The sequence below is a fragment of the Tachypleus tridentatus genome, chromosome 7, assembly GCF_004210375.1.
Source record: "Tachypleus tridentatus isolate NWPU-2018 chromosome 7, ASM421037v1, whole genome shotgun sequence".
Classification (NCBI taxonomy): Eukaryota; Metazoa; Arthropoda; class Merostomata; order Xiphosura; family Limulidae; genus Tachypleus; species Tachypleus tridentatus.
The window spans coordinates 181,521,026-181,537,749 of NC_134831.1; the positions used below are offsets into that span (position 1 = coordinate 181,521,026).

General features: G+C 37.4%; 1 protein-coding gene across 1 annotated transcript in view; it reads right to left on the reverse strand.

Annotated features, from left to right (window-relative positions):
- Positions 1 to 15,506: 15,506 nt before the first annotated feature.
- Klp61F (Kinesin-like protein at 61F) overlaps positions 15,507 to 16,724 on the reverse strand; it is a 78,440-nt gene continuing 77,222 nt past the window's right edge. The window contains exon 26 of the mRNA XM_076515986.1: positions 15,507 to 16,043. Within this exon, the coding sequence (XP_076372101.1) occupies positions 15,891 to 16,043 (153 nt within the window). The 3' untranslated portion in view covers positions 15,507 to 15,890. The remainder of the gene's footprint in view (positions 16,044 to 16,724) is intronic.

The window sequence follows — 16,724 nt, forward strand, 5'->3', positions numbered from 1 at the left end:
CCTTATTCACTCGTCTGGGTTCTCCACACTTGGATCAACTAAGCATTTGGACGATTTTTTCAAGTGGAGAGTACACAAATTTTGGTGACTTCTGTGCTAGGTTTACCTATAGTGTTATTAGGTGGATGTACAATACCTTTTTCATCTGTCTCGTTGGTCACTCAAATGTTGTCATCTTATAATTATCGCAATGTCACCTTCTCTGGAATATTGTAAACACATTGGTATTACAAACTTTTGCAACTCTGTTATACTCATAAATTCTAACTTTGGTTGATTTCTTTGTCTTCTCAACGTATTTGAGCCCACATTCACAAGGGATATTGTAACTGGTGACCATAGTACCTACAACCATATTACGTTGCAGCTTCTGTCGATACGCTGTTTACTTTGTATGTTTCTAGATTAACCTTTGACCTAAGTTTCTGTACTTGTCTTCCTGCCTATTCTTGGTCTTTATGAAGTATTTTGGATATCAAAGGCCAAAGTTCAGAAGATGGAAGGATGCACAGTGATATGTTTCATTTCCTCATTCATGGCGACTTCCTTATTACAAACCTTCTCCATTATTAAAAATGTAGGCAGTTCATGACACCTGTCCTTACTTTAGTTGGAGAAGCTTGTTGATAGCTAGGACGTTTACCCGTATCTATGTAACTCATATAAACTCCTCTGACATATATGGTATGGATTTGAGGTGATTGGTAAGTCTGTTTCCAAATTACGCGTAAAACTACACAAGAAATATTTGAATATAGCCGTCTCTAATTTCAGGCTGTTAGGCTGAATAAAGGAAAGCTAATCAAATGCACCACTGTCAACTCTTGAGCTACTCTTGTCTGACCGAATAGTAGAAGTTGACCGCAACCTTTATGGTGAACTATGGCCCCAAAGTCAAGACAACGAGACATGTATTCAACAGTCCAAGCATGCTAACAGTTAGGACACCCCCGGCATACTTCTTGTATAAAAAAGGATTTCACCCCACCCCCACCCCTCCCAACCTCCTACAGCTCAGAGTGTATTTTTAAATAGAGAACTAATCGTCTTAAGAATAGGAAGCCCAGATTTGAAACGCTTCCCTTTCTCTGGTTCATAATTTTGAGGCGTTGTAACTCCTTGGCTTTTGATATGACATTCTACAGTGCCGTGTGATAAAGTGCCATTACATTCATAACTCGTAGAACTTCCCAGCGTATCCTATCAGTGCTTTGACAACATCATACAGACGCCCTAATGGTCTAGACGTTTTACCAACCCGTACCTCTTGGCAATAAACGCTGGTAAAGGTGAAGTAATGACAGACCTCACACCGAAAGATTAGAAGTCGAATAAAGCAGCCTAAGGGAGAAAAGCCTAGCATGGCTGAAAAACAAAGTGAAACTGATTTCAGTATCACTCAACATGAAGATCATATATAACAGTCCTGTTGCCTCCTGGGTTCGTGCACTGGTTTAAATAAATGTATATATTGGATTAGTTCCGCGATAATTTAAAACGTTGTTGACAATCTGCTAACTAAAAGTACACGTAAATATTTGTAGAAATTTACATTTGATGTTTTATTCATGAGTGAAAATTAGATACAGGGTACGATTCAGTCACGTGGTGTCGCCACAGCATAAAGTTGATATAAGAATTATGCTAAATGTTCTTGAACCATTCGAAAAAAAATTCGGCACTTGTTAAAGGGCGATGGCCTGTGATCTAGTAAAAAAAATAGAAGAGGAAAAATTGAGTGCCAAGATTTTCAATTTATTTTTGGATTCACAAAAAGAGATATTTTCCACTCTCCCTCTCTGTGGCACAGCTCTATGTATTTGGACTTACAACATTAGTAACTGAATTTTGGTAGCTGTAGTGAGCAGAGCACAGACAGTCCTTTGTGTAGCTTTGAGCTCAACTTCAAACAAACACTTTTAACGTTTAATTCTCTCACTTAGAACATTATTGTTTTCATTCCGAAGATTTATGGTTCGCAACCCGTTGACGAAGAAAAAAGGAAAGGTGTTCTACGTTTCGTAGCATGAGTACACTATAATAGTAACTGTCAATTAGAGAAGAATATTTCAAGAGTTGGTGGTGTGTGCCGTTGACTAGCTACCTTTACACTATCAGTTTAAAGTTAGGAACGACTGGGCTCAACTAACCATTCTTTAGGTTTGCACGAAATTTTGAAACAAACTTATTCCCCCAAACCTCCTTATTAGTTAAATGAAATATAATTACCCTTCGACACTTAGGTGCATAGATCCTTGTAAACGAGTCGACTTGTTACTAAGGGAGGGTACCTTGCCTGACATGGCCAGGTGGTTAAGGCACTCGAGTCGTAATCTGAGGGTCACGGGTTCGAATCCCAGTCACACTAAACTTTCAGCCGTGGGGGCGTTATAATGATACGGACAATCCCACTATTCGCTGGTAAAAGAGTAAGTAGCCCAAGAGTTTGCGGTGGATGGTGATGACAAGCTGCCTTCCTTGTTCCAGACAAAGGATATAAAACACAGATATGAGTAACGTTTCATTTCTGGAATGAAGGTATGTAGGATTGGATATTACTGTTTTCAAACGAAAAGAATCGATTGCGAATGGACAAGACATTCACAGGAAGGGAAAGAAAAAGTTTTAGTAATGGTAATATATCGTGTGCTGCTTTAGCGTCACCTGATGTCAAAAATAAGAAACTACATCTTAAAAAATATACTTTTAAACGTTGTAAAAATCAACTTTGAAAGTAAAATCACTTGTAGAAAGTCTATTAAAAATCAGAATCTCTAAATACACTCAGATTTACTTTCTTTTGTTTTGAATTCCTTGTAAAACCAACAATGAAAACTAAGAAGCAAGTTTTTATTGTTTAAAGCTAAGCAGAAATCCGCACAATGGGATATCCAAAAGTTCACACTATATCTTATTGATCTAATAACCAGATCACTCAGTGTATCATTGATAAGTTTAATGAGTTATAGCACAAAATACCGCGTGGTTCGATTCTCCACCATAGACACAGCTGACAGCAGAATGTTCTGAAACAAACAACGTAATTAATAATCAGAACTCTCTCTTTCTAGGATATTATATTGCTTTGTTTGTGACCCCTAAAATAACCAACAGACACGTTGTTTGTTCTTAAATATTTTTTAAAATATCAATAAACCAAATTAACAGCGAGACTGTGAGTTTTTTGGTACGGATCATTAAACAGACACACATTAACAAAATAAATGAGTGGATAAAAGTTCAGTTTGAATTTCGCGCAAAGCTACACGAGGGCTATCTGTGCTAGTCGTCTCTAATTTAGTAGTTAAGACTAAAGAGAAGGCAGCTAGTCATCACCACCCACCGCCAACTCTTGGGCTACTCTTTTACCAACGAAAAGTGGGATTGACCGTCACTTTATAACGTCCCTACGGCTGAAAGGGTGATCATGTTTGGTACTACGGAGATTCGAACCCGTGACCCTCAGATTACGAGTCGAGCACCATCTGACCATGCCGGGCCAGGGATAAAAGTAGCATTAGATTTGCGACTAATGCCACTCATTAATTTTGGAAAGTCGCCCCTACACTTTGTATTTTGCGTAGAAAAACAACTGACTTCACCAGGTTTTTTAACCCGCTGGTAGCGAATAATATTAATAAAACCGAATTTTTAATTTGAGGGTTGTTAACATTTGCCAACCAGAACGTTTTGGACTATTCTGCTTTTCCAGTTAATCCGACTTCGTCACTTAAGAGTTAATGTTTAGTACGAAACGCGATGCACTCTGTACGCGTTTATACGCCAAACAAGTAATCATTTCTAGTGCAATAGCTCTGTTTTTCATTTCCTAATTCGATAATAATAACAATAAAAATCGTCGTGAATTCCACTTTGCTTTAACGCCGAGACTTCACAGATCTGAGTGAACCAAAGCCACAATATATTGCGCCCCAGGTCGAAATATAGACTTAAAATCATTGTTATTTCAGATAAGAGAAAAATCGACGCCCGAAAATCAGTTCATTCGTTCTTCTCAGCTGTGGGCGATAAAGAGGCTTACAGACAAAATAACCGGTCTGGGAAACTCGATTTTTCCGTAAAGCCGACCAGTAAAATTGAAGTTTCATAACAGATGTCTCATCACAAACTTGTAAATCAACCAGATAAACGAAATTGCGTCCACTGCTGTTTATTTGTCATTTCATTTTTTGTTAAGTTTCTCTCACGACACCAGTTATAGCTTACTTTATAGGTGAAGGACCTAACTAGCTAGCATCACCGCCGCCTATGTGGTTGCTCTGAACTGAATGGAGATACTGGCTATAAATAGTATCGTTGTAAGGTTTACGGAAACACTTATAACAAACGTAACCTGAGCTTACAGATTTGACGGTTCTGAATAAGTGCCATAAAGAAATATTATAACATCTCGCACATTTAAAGTAAAATTTTGAGGGCTACAAACCTCATATAATGTTTTTCTCCTGTTATACTGTCTGTCTATTATTGCGTGTTTTTTTTTCTTTCTCCTAAATATGAAATTTTAGTTAAAATGATAAATTTCACAGTTTGACAAATAGCGGGCATTTGATTTATCTGGTGGAAAACGAAGTCTAATAATAAAAAGTATAGATATGGCAACAGTTGTACACGTATTTAGTGGTTCGACTAACAGCGGCTCGGTTTTAGAAATTGAGTCATTTGGTGGAAAACGAAGCATAATAATACACAGTAAAACCATGGCAACAATTGTAAGCATACTGGACAATTCGAACGTATTTTAATTTCCTAACTCGGTTCATTGTGTTTCACTGAAGGTTTTCTCATGATGATTATTCTCTCAGACTTTCTGATGGTGGAACATGAATAGTTCCGAAGCATTAAAGCTATTAAAGTTGGTTCGAAGCGTGCTCTAGAAGCAAGTATTGGAACTAAAACCGAATCGAAAAGAGTGTGCTTCGAACCAAAACTTTAATTTCAAATTAACTGACATCGCAAAATGGTTGAGTTATCCCTCCAATCGCCCAAAGACCCAACATGGCTAGGTGGTTAGGGCGCTCGACTCGTCATCTGAGGGTGGCGGGTTCGATTCCCCGTCACACCAAAGGTGAGGGCGTTATAATGTGAGGTTCAATTCCACTATTCGTTGGTAAAAGAGTTGACGGTGGGTGGTGATGACTACTTACCTGCCTTCTCTCTAGACTTACACTGCTAAATCAGGGACGGCTAGCGCAGATAGCCCTCGTGTAGCTTTTCGTGAAATTCAAAACAAACAAACCGACACTCTAACACCAGGGCAACGTTCGATCTAAATTAACAAGTAATTTTCGTCACAATCACCTAAAAATAATATTAGGATTTAAAACTTACTTCCACGGATTATTTATTAAATTTCACAAGAATGAATGATTTTAGAGACGCAAGCCAAACATCCCAGGTCAGTGAACCCAATATCGCAGTTAATACAGAGCTGCTAACTAGAAAGATGGCAGGTACTCTGTCAGCAGCCGCATCCTCTACCTACGCGGCTACTCTTAAAGAAATAGCGAGATTGACTGTCACATCTATCACTTTTCCACAGCTGAAGGCGCTGAGTATGTTCATAAGCATGTTACACGCTTGAACCTTTACCCTACCGACCGGCAACTTGACTTGCTGTCCGCCAAACTACGGCTAAGATAGCAAAAAAAGTATCCGACTCAGACATTCATTGCACAATCGCCGTCAGATAGCAGCACTGGTAACAATTTTTGTTTTTTGTTATTGAATTTCGCGCAAAACTACTCGAGGGCTATACTGCGCTAGCTGTCCCTAATTTAGCAGTGTAAGACTAGAGGGAAGGCAACTAGTCATCATCACTCACCGCCAACTCTTGGGCTACTCTTTTACCAACGAATAGTGGGATTGACTGTCACATTATAACGCCCCCACGGCTAAAAAGGCGAGCATGTTTGGTGTGACGGGGATGCGAACCAGCGACCCTCAGATTACGAGTAGCACGCCTTAACCCACCTGGCCATGTTGGGCCAAGGCAACAATTTTAAATCAACTTAAAATTAATCAGAACGAATAATCCACGAATACACGCCGCTAGCGCAATCTATGAACAATATTCTAAAACTACAATTTCGGGAAAGTAAACTAACTTTAAGAGAAATGTTTAATTTTCAAATTCCATTTTAACTAGGAAAAAATCAAAGGGAAGAAACAGAAGTAATTGTGTCAAGTTAGTTGTACTCGTAACACCGTAAACATATTTCATAAAAATCACAAGAAAACAGAACCGTAAAGTAAATACAAGGTATATTTTGTTTATTTGAATGTTGTGCAAAGCTACACGAGGGCTATCTGCGCTAGCCGTCCCTAATTTAGCAGTGTAAGACTAGAGGGAAGGCAGTTAGTCGTCACCACCCACCGTCAACTGTTGGGCTACTCATTTACCAACAAATAGTGCGATTAACCGTAACATTATAACACCCTCACTGCTGAAAGGGCGAGCATGTTTTGCATGTCGTGGATTCAAACTCGCGACCCTCGAGTGAGAAGTCGAGCGCCTTAACCACCTGAACAATTAATAAGAAAGAGAAAAACACAATAATATAGGTATAGTAGTGTTTTCTAGTACGAGTTACAGCTTTTACAATAAGTAAGATTATTTTTCATAACAGGTAAAACGTTTCGATCACTGGTGCGATCATTCTCAAGTGCACAGGTTTTACGGTAAATGAGGTTCTAATATTTCAACGTTTAATAGATCTGGTACGTAAATATTGTTGTTCACCTGCTTGTCTGATGTCTTGACGTCACAAGTGGCTGGCTAAACGAATTTCCAGGGAATATTGTGAAAGAGCATGGCCCTGCGGCTAGGTAGTTAGGGCGCTCGACTCGTAAGCTGAGGGTTGCGGGTTCCAATCTACGTCACACCAAAGATGTTCGACCTTTAAGCCATGGGGGCGTTAGAATGTGATGATCAATTGCACTATTCACTGGTAAAAGAGTAGCTTAAAAGCTGGCGGTGGGTCGTGATGACTAGTTGCCTTCCCTCTAGTCTTAAACTGCTAAATTCGGGACGGCTAACGCAGATAGCCCTGGTGTAGCTTTCTGCGAAATTAAAAAGGAAATTGTAAAGAAGCTCAGATGGACTCTTTAAGGATTAGATTTGACCAATCGAACGAATTGTTCATATTTACAAACGATTTGAAAAGTAACTACCTGGTGCCGTGACCAAAAGGAAAAATACATTTAATACCCTCCGCAGTACGAATAACTTTACCGATTTAGTACACATAAGCGTTGCACTGCCATTCCCTCAAATCCTACAGCATTTAACAGTTTTTTATTGTTTTTTTAATATTTTACGAGATTATAAAGGCGCACCGGTACTTAAAACTTCACACTGTATGGTGAGTTTAAGGGTTTATAACCGTGTAAGTGCGAAACCTTTCTAATATCTTCAAAGTATTAATATTTATGTCTTTAAGAATCATACCTTTCAGAACAACACTTCATCTATAACGTCAGGAGAAAAGAAGCAAAACCAACTATTCTAAGTATTTGTTTCAGTCCGAAGAACAGGTAAAGATTTCTTTTTCTTTTTTTTAAAATGCCACAAGTGAGCTGTACGGTTTGACTGCTTCTGACGCTCACTTGTGAACACAATAATAAAACATGAGCCCCCTAGTGTCGAAACTAAAGCACACATTCGCTAACGATATTCCAAAATGGCACGAACTGTCGTGTTGAGAATGAAAACAAAACAAAGAAAGAGGGAGAGAACGTTGAATATGTTTCATCCTAACAGTTGAACAAGAGAAATGACCAGTTTGTGGACAAATCAAACACTAACATCTAAAAATATCAACAGTGTAGACTCCAAGAGCCATGAGAGGTTGCAAATAGATGTGAGAGTCCAACACTGTTTTATCTGATCGATTACCGTTCACAATTGTCTGTTGTCGGGTTGGCTGACATTAACTCCGTGGGGATCTCGAATATATTGTCTAAAAGCGTGATTCGTTTATAGACGCCATACTGAAGTAGTACACGGTAGACTGGTCGTCTGAAGAGAGAAGAATTGTCATCTAATACATCTTCTAACACGCACCTCGCGAAGCATGATGGGTAACTTAACTCTGTGCTCTAAACTTTAACAGAAGAAGGTCACAAACGAAATTTGGATTTGAGGTGAGGGGGTGTTATTGATCAAATGTTCAGACATTACCGGCCATTCTTTGCTTTATTGAAATGACCATAAAATTCGAATTACCGAGGAACGTTTAAAAGAGAAACTAATAAAACATCACAATCGCGATGCTTGAATAAATTTAATATGTTACTATTTCCTTTGGTAGTCGTAAAAAATTATATCCAAAATAAGTTTTTTCTAACCTAATTTGAATAAATTATAACTACGAAAGACTACATTATGTGGGCAAAGTGATAAATGTTGTATTTGATGTTTGGATTTCACTGTCTAGTAGTAAAATATATGCAATTGGTTAACAAAACTCAATTTACACTCAGGGAAGTTAAATGTGCATTTTCAAGGTATATTTCCTTAAAAATATTTGTTTTCGGGCTTTGGCTTTTGAACAAAATATCAACAATATTTTGTGATTGTTGTTGGTGGTCTCTTAGAGTTCAAAGTCACACAATCAATTATTTGCACTCTGTCCACTGCAGGAAATCGAACCGTTGAGTTTTTGTGTAGCTTTATGCGAAATTCAAAACAAAACTAAAACCAATCATCTTCGGGCTAGTCCTGTCGTAACATCTTACAAATAACTTTGTTTCTCTATGAATAAACGACACTTTCATAAGAATCGTAGGAACGTCTCAAAACAAATAAATTTATTTTTCTGGTTTTTAGTTTTATTTCAGAAAAACGAAATAACTCATGAGAAGACAAATGAAGCTACACAAAACATATCAAATAAGAAAGTGTGTTAATTCCTGTATCCCTACAAATGATAGATAAGACACAAAGTTAAATTTCAGACACAAACGCAGTGCCATCTAGGAATGATTTAGGTAACTAAACTGTGCACGACATGCTACATTGTTTCAAAATTCATTAACAATTTTACTTTTAGCGCACCTAGACACGTATCTTTATATACATGTATAGACAAATATGGTTTGCCCGTCGTCGCCCTCTCACGGAGGGTGTCCAGAATAATTTACTAAAGAGGGTTAGGCAGAAAATATTAAAGGGAAATATGGTGTCTGCATGAGGCGCAAGAAGTATGCGTTGAAGAGTAAACCGAGATTTAAAAGTTTATAAACGTTTTGCAAATTAGTCTCAGCATGTTATTCATTGCAAACGAGGTCGGATAGCTAAAAGACATATTAAAACGGCACAAGTATGCCAAATATAAGCTCAAATAGCAAATTTATGCAGCTTAAGATTTAATCACACCACGTACCTAAACAGACAACCTACGGGGGTCATTTAACAATTGCCGACGTGACGCGAATGTTAGGCCTAATGCGAATGGAAGAAATCATGTTTGCACAAATTTTACACTGTGTGTGTGTGTGTTAGAAAGGCCGAAGTTTTGAAATATTCTATATATTACTTCTGGATAAAATACAAACGTATTTACTTCAAATAGTTATACACTTGCCCTTTTCTCCGACACCTGTTATCCTCATAAACGCGATCACGTCTAGTCCAATCAAACCCTTCAAATATGCCTCTCGCGCTGAATAACCTCCTTTATTTCAAGCAGTTTTCATAGCAACCATCCCGGTTTATCACTGTCAACTCTGACTAATGTTTTACATATGTAAATATGAATTCGTTCAGACATGTAATGCAAGGAACTGCTTGCATGTGTCTACAACTGATGCACTCTGCACCAGGTAAGAAACAAACATTAGAAGTACCACTATTACTCAGCTGATCAATCTCTAGAGGTCTCAAAGTCACGTGGTCTGTAGTGTACTCCGCCATATTGGACGTCACATGCTTCTATTATTCTTAGGTAAAGATTGCAAAGTTGTCATCTTGTACTGCGATTGCTTTCGTTTGTCCAGACTAAATGAGATAAGCCATTGTTAAACATAATATTCTCATATTAAACACGATTCTTTAACGGAGATTATGTAAGCTTTCCGGTACAAGTCTTGTTGGAACATACAGAAATCTTCCATGTTTTAGCTTAAGTTCGTGTTTTGTGATACCATTATGTTTTATAAAACGTTATAAAATGTCCCTCATGTATGCTGCCGTATTGGGTGTCAAGTGCTCATATTTGTTGTAGGTGAAAACTTACAAACTTGTCGTCTAATACCTTAATGATAGGCATAAAGAAGTTGAACAGCCGTAGTTTCGGATCCATATCTCTTACCATAGGCGATATTTACACTGTTAGCATCATCTGAAACTTTACCAGTTCCTGTATTGATATGGATTACTGTTGACCGCTAAGAGGAATTGTTTGAGGTCCAACATGGCGACGTTTAATGAAACAAGAAGTACTACGACCTCACATGCAAGACCTCCACAAAGAAAATGGTAGTACCGGTCACTAGTTAGTACGCGAAGCGATTTTCACGAAGAAACTTTTCTTGTCAAAACGAAATAACAGACATAATATTTTTCTTCCGTATTTTGACCCTTGGTGTTAAAAGAATTTTCCAGATGTGGTCAGTGAATGAGATCTGGTTTGTGTTCTAGAACAATGCTTCGTTCTATGTTGTTTGACATTGAAAATGTCACTAAAAATGAATGAAAATTATATTAGATAAACACTATAATACTTATATTTCTTCAATCTTATACATTTGCTGTCAGATCAAACTCCTCTAAGATTCAGACATAACGATGTGTAATTAATCACTGCTGACCATTCTTAGTGATATAAGTAGTTTGATTGTGAAACTATAAAACTCTCAGTCGTGTTCAGCAGCAACATGTCTTTAACCTTGGACTTTCGATCCGCAGCCCGATACACTAACTATTAAGTCACGCTCACCCAAACTACTACAAGAAACAAATTACAAATAACCCAGTACACCAGAGTAATTGGGTATAACTTTTCGATTCACCTAATGGACTCGGTTGTTTGTAACTGCCTTGGCCTTTCTGAATCTTTTACTTTAGTGCTGTAGTGTCAGCACACTAATCACCAGCCTACACCTGGAATAAAACACTGGTCTACAGTTGAAAATAAACTGTTTCCAGGCCTCGAATCACCAGTTGCATTTTAACACAACATACGAAAGCTGACGAGAAAAACTCGTATTTTTTACTTCAATTCAATACAAATTTTCACTACTAATGCTGTTGTACAGTTTTAGTTTTTCTAAACACAGTTGTTTCAAAGTTAGTTGTGTCGCAGCAGTCTACTGGGTATTTTTTCTTTTATTTCCATGTTTCAAATTTCAGGTTTATGTACGAATTTAGGTGTTTCCAACAAACTGACAAAGAAATGACGAGTGGAAATACTGTATATCAAATGTCATCCACTCAAAAGACATTTAAGTGTGGTTGCAACAGACTTTTGGGCGATCCATGGATTAGCTAATTTTCCCTCCTGAATGTTCAAAATTGCTTTTACAACTATTATTATATGAAGAATTACACATCTGGAACACAAAGACGAGAAAGATGTTAAACGTTGTTTTCGTTAGATCAAGGGAGGATCGTTCACGTAACAATTTCTCCTCCAAACCACTATTCCTCATCTCTCACATCCTCCATATTTTATATTTCTTCTATTACGTTGTTTTTACTTACTCGTTTCCTGATCTAACCCTATCTTCGAACGATGTTTTCCACCCATACGTTTCACCTTTTCTGAAATATTCCCATTAAGGTTCTATTTCCTGCCGCCAGGTCGACTACCTCCTCGTTATTTACCCGTTTACACCAACTAACATTTTTCTAATCGTCACCTAACCCGTATCTCAAAGATTCCTAAGGTTTTTAATTTCTTCTTTTCTCAGTAGCCCTGCCTCATATAACACTACACTCGAAACCACAATATTGACACGTCTTGTTCATACAGCATCTATTTCTTTTACCACACTCGCGTTTTCCTCTACGATATCCTTACACTCTTATCTATAATTTGTGTTATATCTAGCCTTGCTCAGTGGCCCCACCTGTTGTCCAATATGACACCTAAGATGGAAAAGTGGGCCCTATTTAATTCGTAACTGGTGTAACATGACATCCAAAAGTATTTATAATCGTTTCGAATGTGTGTGCATTTTTATTGCAAAGCCACATCAGGCAACCTGCTGAGTCCACCGATGGAAATCGAACCCCTGATTTTAGCGTTGTAAATCCGTAGACTTACCGTTGTCCCAGCTGGGGACTATTGTTTCGATCATAACTTTCCTCACTACCAGAATAGCTATACTGGGAGAAGTATTAAAAAACAACACATTATCAGAACTGTTGTTAAGCGCAATGTGCTCATCACAATAATTGAAACCCGGTTTTTATAGTTACAAGCCCGCAAACTTACCTTTGAACTGCTGGGAATCAGGATTATTAAAACTATCTGATCAGAAGTGGGCTAACTAAATTTTTAAGAATTAACAGACATCTACGAAGAGGTTCGCTGTTTTTAAATGATTCTCCTAGTAACGTTTGAGTTTTTATTAAAACAAAAGGTATGTTTTAATGATATTTCGTTGTATATATAGATATTGTACACCTGTTAACTACGTTGAATACATTTCTCGCTTATTTGTTGTGAAGCTCAAAGCAACACAATGGGTTATCTGTACTTTGCTCACTACGGGGTCCATTGGTTATGTTGCTTGATTTTCTATGGACTTCTGCCTTATTTTGGAAGAGTGATTCTGGACCACGTTACGAACTTTTGGGTTACATGGAATCTCAAAATTAAATGTCACTGGGGGCGCCACAGTCTGAAAAGTCTCATTTCAAAATTAGAGCAGATAGCGGAAATATCCCTTGTCTGAAATTCAACAAATAAACAAAACTAGCATTCAGCCAAACTTAGAATACATGTTGCTTGTTTATGAAACGTAAAAATACAATTCATTGTAAAAAATTATTTGCAAGGCTGCAGACTCCTTATCAAGAGCTGTGACAAACTGTTTCATAAAACCCAATTTTATGTGCAATGGTGAGAACACCTTCTGGAGGTCAACTAGTGGCTCACACTGTGCCTCCTCATAAAGAAGTCGGTCCGTTGTGGCCAGTGCTTCTTGATGGAGTGTGCTGTGGTGTCTCTGCTGTACCAGAGGCAAAGATAACAGGGAAACTTGGTAAAGCCTGCTTGGAGACCTATCAGAAATGCCACCATTTTGAAGTCTCCAATTACCTACCAGCCATACTCATCATACTTCAAGGCTTCTAGTAAGATCTTGACACTGTTGTATTCCTCTTTGAAATGCACCAAATGAGACAGCACAGCTTTGAGGCTTCTGGATGCATCTGGAGAATGCTTGAAGCTTCTTGATGCTATCTCTGATAAAATCAGATAGGTCTATGTGTTCACTTAGGCAGCTAGAACTAAACTGAAGTGGTGAGCCCCTGTACATATATATCACCATTGAAAGTTCTAAAAAATTCTAAAAGCTTCTTGAAAATTATCATAAGTCCTACAACATTCCAGAAAGTTCTTGAAAATTCTTGTAAGTTTGAGAAAATTCTCTATCAGCATGAATCTACCTGGAATGTTCTGGAAATTGGGTAAATTTGAACACTTCATTACCCAGGTCACAAAAGCAAAGTCTGAAGAGAAAAATTGGGCTTTTCCATTTACTTTAGGCATAAGCAGTTGCAAAATAAACTTTCTGCCCAGGAATAAGAAAAAGTAAAAATTTTGTTACATAGTGTAATGAGATGTTGGTAAAAATAAAACATTCAGCACAAGGAACTACAGAAGGAAAATTTAAGTTGATCACGTCTATTAACTCTCTTTTAGGCTATGATCAAGACAGAAGAAACTGGTCATCTTCCCACAACTGTCTGTAGGCAGTGAAGGGTTATATAGATGTGGGATGTTGTGGGCTTGAGCACCCACATCTTGCTCTCTTAATTTCTAATCTTCTTATGTGAGACTAGCAAATTGGAGGTTAAGACTGATAGACGGTGTACCATCATGTGGGTCCTACTTTCTCAGTCACCTCCTAAACCTAGGATACATTTTATAATCCCACGTTGTAAATTGTACCCTAGGATCTTTCTACGAGTATCAAAAGCTTCATCTTTTAAAAACATGCTGTATTTCTGTTATCTTGGTTCTAAAATTGACAAGTATAACCTTTGTTTTGTTTGTTTGGCATTAAGCACAAAGCTACACAATGGGCTATCTGTGCTCTACCCACCAGGGGTATCAAAACCCCGTTACCAGTAGTACACATCCACAGACATACAGCTGTGCCAGTTGTTAGATAACAATCATATAGGTTATAAAATATTATATTTCTAGAGTACGTCAATTAACAAGTGTTGTTTTCTTCACGTGGAAAGTCTCACAAGACGAGCTCTCTGTCCACAGTAGAGATTTCTAGTCCCAAATTTTACTATTGTAAGTTTGTAAATTAACTGCTGTCCCACAGGGAGGTTACTGACAAAGGAAGTGTTGGTCAGTATTAGAGGTGCGTGCAATCAATAGTTACACAGAGGTTTACTGATGTGAGCCAACAACAACAAAATTCACTCCCCAGCCTTTTACTTCACTATCAATAACCGACCACCAACTGTACCTGCACCATTAAATAGATGGCGCTACAATTGGTTGTATGAACAAAATTTATTAGTCAAGTGATAAGCAATTATGCTTGTATTTATAACTTTAGAAAATGTATATATTTATTACAGTTCGGAGAAACCTAACACGGTATATCTGTATTATAACAGGTTATATGTATAACAAATATTTCCAGCTATTACTTGTATTGCTTTTGTTCTGTCTAGTATTTTAATATAATTAAAACGGTAGCTCCCACCAAGCCAACCAATGGCCCACTTATTCCTTCCTTCACTAGTCAGGTGAGGAATATTCCTGTTACTTACACATAAAGATTGTTTCATAGATTTCCCTGTAGTTATCAGTCAGTGTATACATCACTACTTAGACCTACAAAAGCATAGATAAATGTATCCAACATTACCAAGATTTAAAAAACCAAAAATCCTCTTGAACTTCCCCTCAGAAGGAGAAGAATGGACTGTAATGGACTTCAATAGGTAGCTTCTACTCCCCTCCCTTACTACCATCCATGTGCCTAGCCACATGATTTCATAACCAATTACCCCCACTAGTAGATATCTAGAACATATAGAACTGTGTGCATGTATTTCTCTTACAGAAGGTAGTCTGATAGTCAGCACTGCACTGTCTGGCATGTCCACCAAGGGGAATCAATCCCCTGATTTTAGTGTTTTAAGTCTGAAGAGTTACCGCTGTCCCTCTGGAGGAAGTATATAAAGTAAAAATTATTCAATTTATTGCCATTGGACAAAGCCATCAAGAGGCCAAAATGAACAGTGGGCTTAAAAGAAAATCTCAATCAATGTATGTGACAAAAAAAAAATAAACAAAACATTTTATTAATTGGATTTAATGTTTTTTACAATTTAACCTTGTTGTAGCTCTACTGAATAAGTTCCATGCAATGTTACTTAATTACTTAGATGAAACAAAAAAAAAAAACAGTCCCTCACATTAAATGGTAAAATCCACAATCAAAACATATCCTTTACTGTTACTACAATACATATACACAGAGGAAGAGCTCGTGAAATGGTGAGAAAGATGGGCCACAAAAGGCTAGTATATAATTTACAAGGTGATGTTAAAACAAACTTGGGTGTTGGCACTACAGTTCGGCTATAGCTTTCTCCCATGCACAAGTAATGTGAATCAAAACGTGGACTTGAAGTAGAACCATTTGTCCATGACTGTTAGATGTTCCTAAAGAGAGCTGTTTGGGGTGCGAAGCGGTTTACGTCCTGAAGGAACAGGAATGTGTCGTAAAGACTTTCCGTGATGCTTCTTCTTGGACACTGTGGATGGATTAATAAGGACATTCTCTTTGTTGTCTTTAACCATTTGATCTCCTTCACTCTAAAAATACCATAAAAAAACGATGGTTAATACAGAAATAATATTCTGAAATGACATGTACAAGAGTAAAATTCCCTTAACCACAAAGAAGAAATTCTGCCTTTAAAAATGACAGAAAAAAAATATCTGGTGCCCAATGTATCTCTCCTTCTGGTACATCAGGAACTCACACAGCTATTACAACAAAGTAACAGTTCATAATTTTAAAATCTTGTATCTCTTTCAAGAAAGAGTACTGTGTTACATCAAAGATGTACAGTCACACAATTATGGTTCACACAAACAATGATTAAAACAGTAAAATATGGGAAGTATCATACCTAGTGTTTAATCAAACAAACCAAACTGCTAATTATTTACATTTATATCGACAATACAAATATTCAAAAATAAAATGCTGGAAAACTGTAAAAATGTTTTCTTGAGAATCTTAGGACACACCCACCCACATCACAAATGTGGTATAAAAATGACCTGTCATCTTTAAATTCGCAAATAAGATCACAACAAAACTTGGAGGTCCACTTGTCAGCCAATATTTATGATAACAGAATTTCATAAATCTGATTTTCTATATTCTGTCTTCTGAACTACTGGTATAACTTTATTTATACTTAAAGATTAAAAAAACAAACAAACTAGATTTAAAAGGAAAAACAAAACTGTGCTCTGATTAGATAT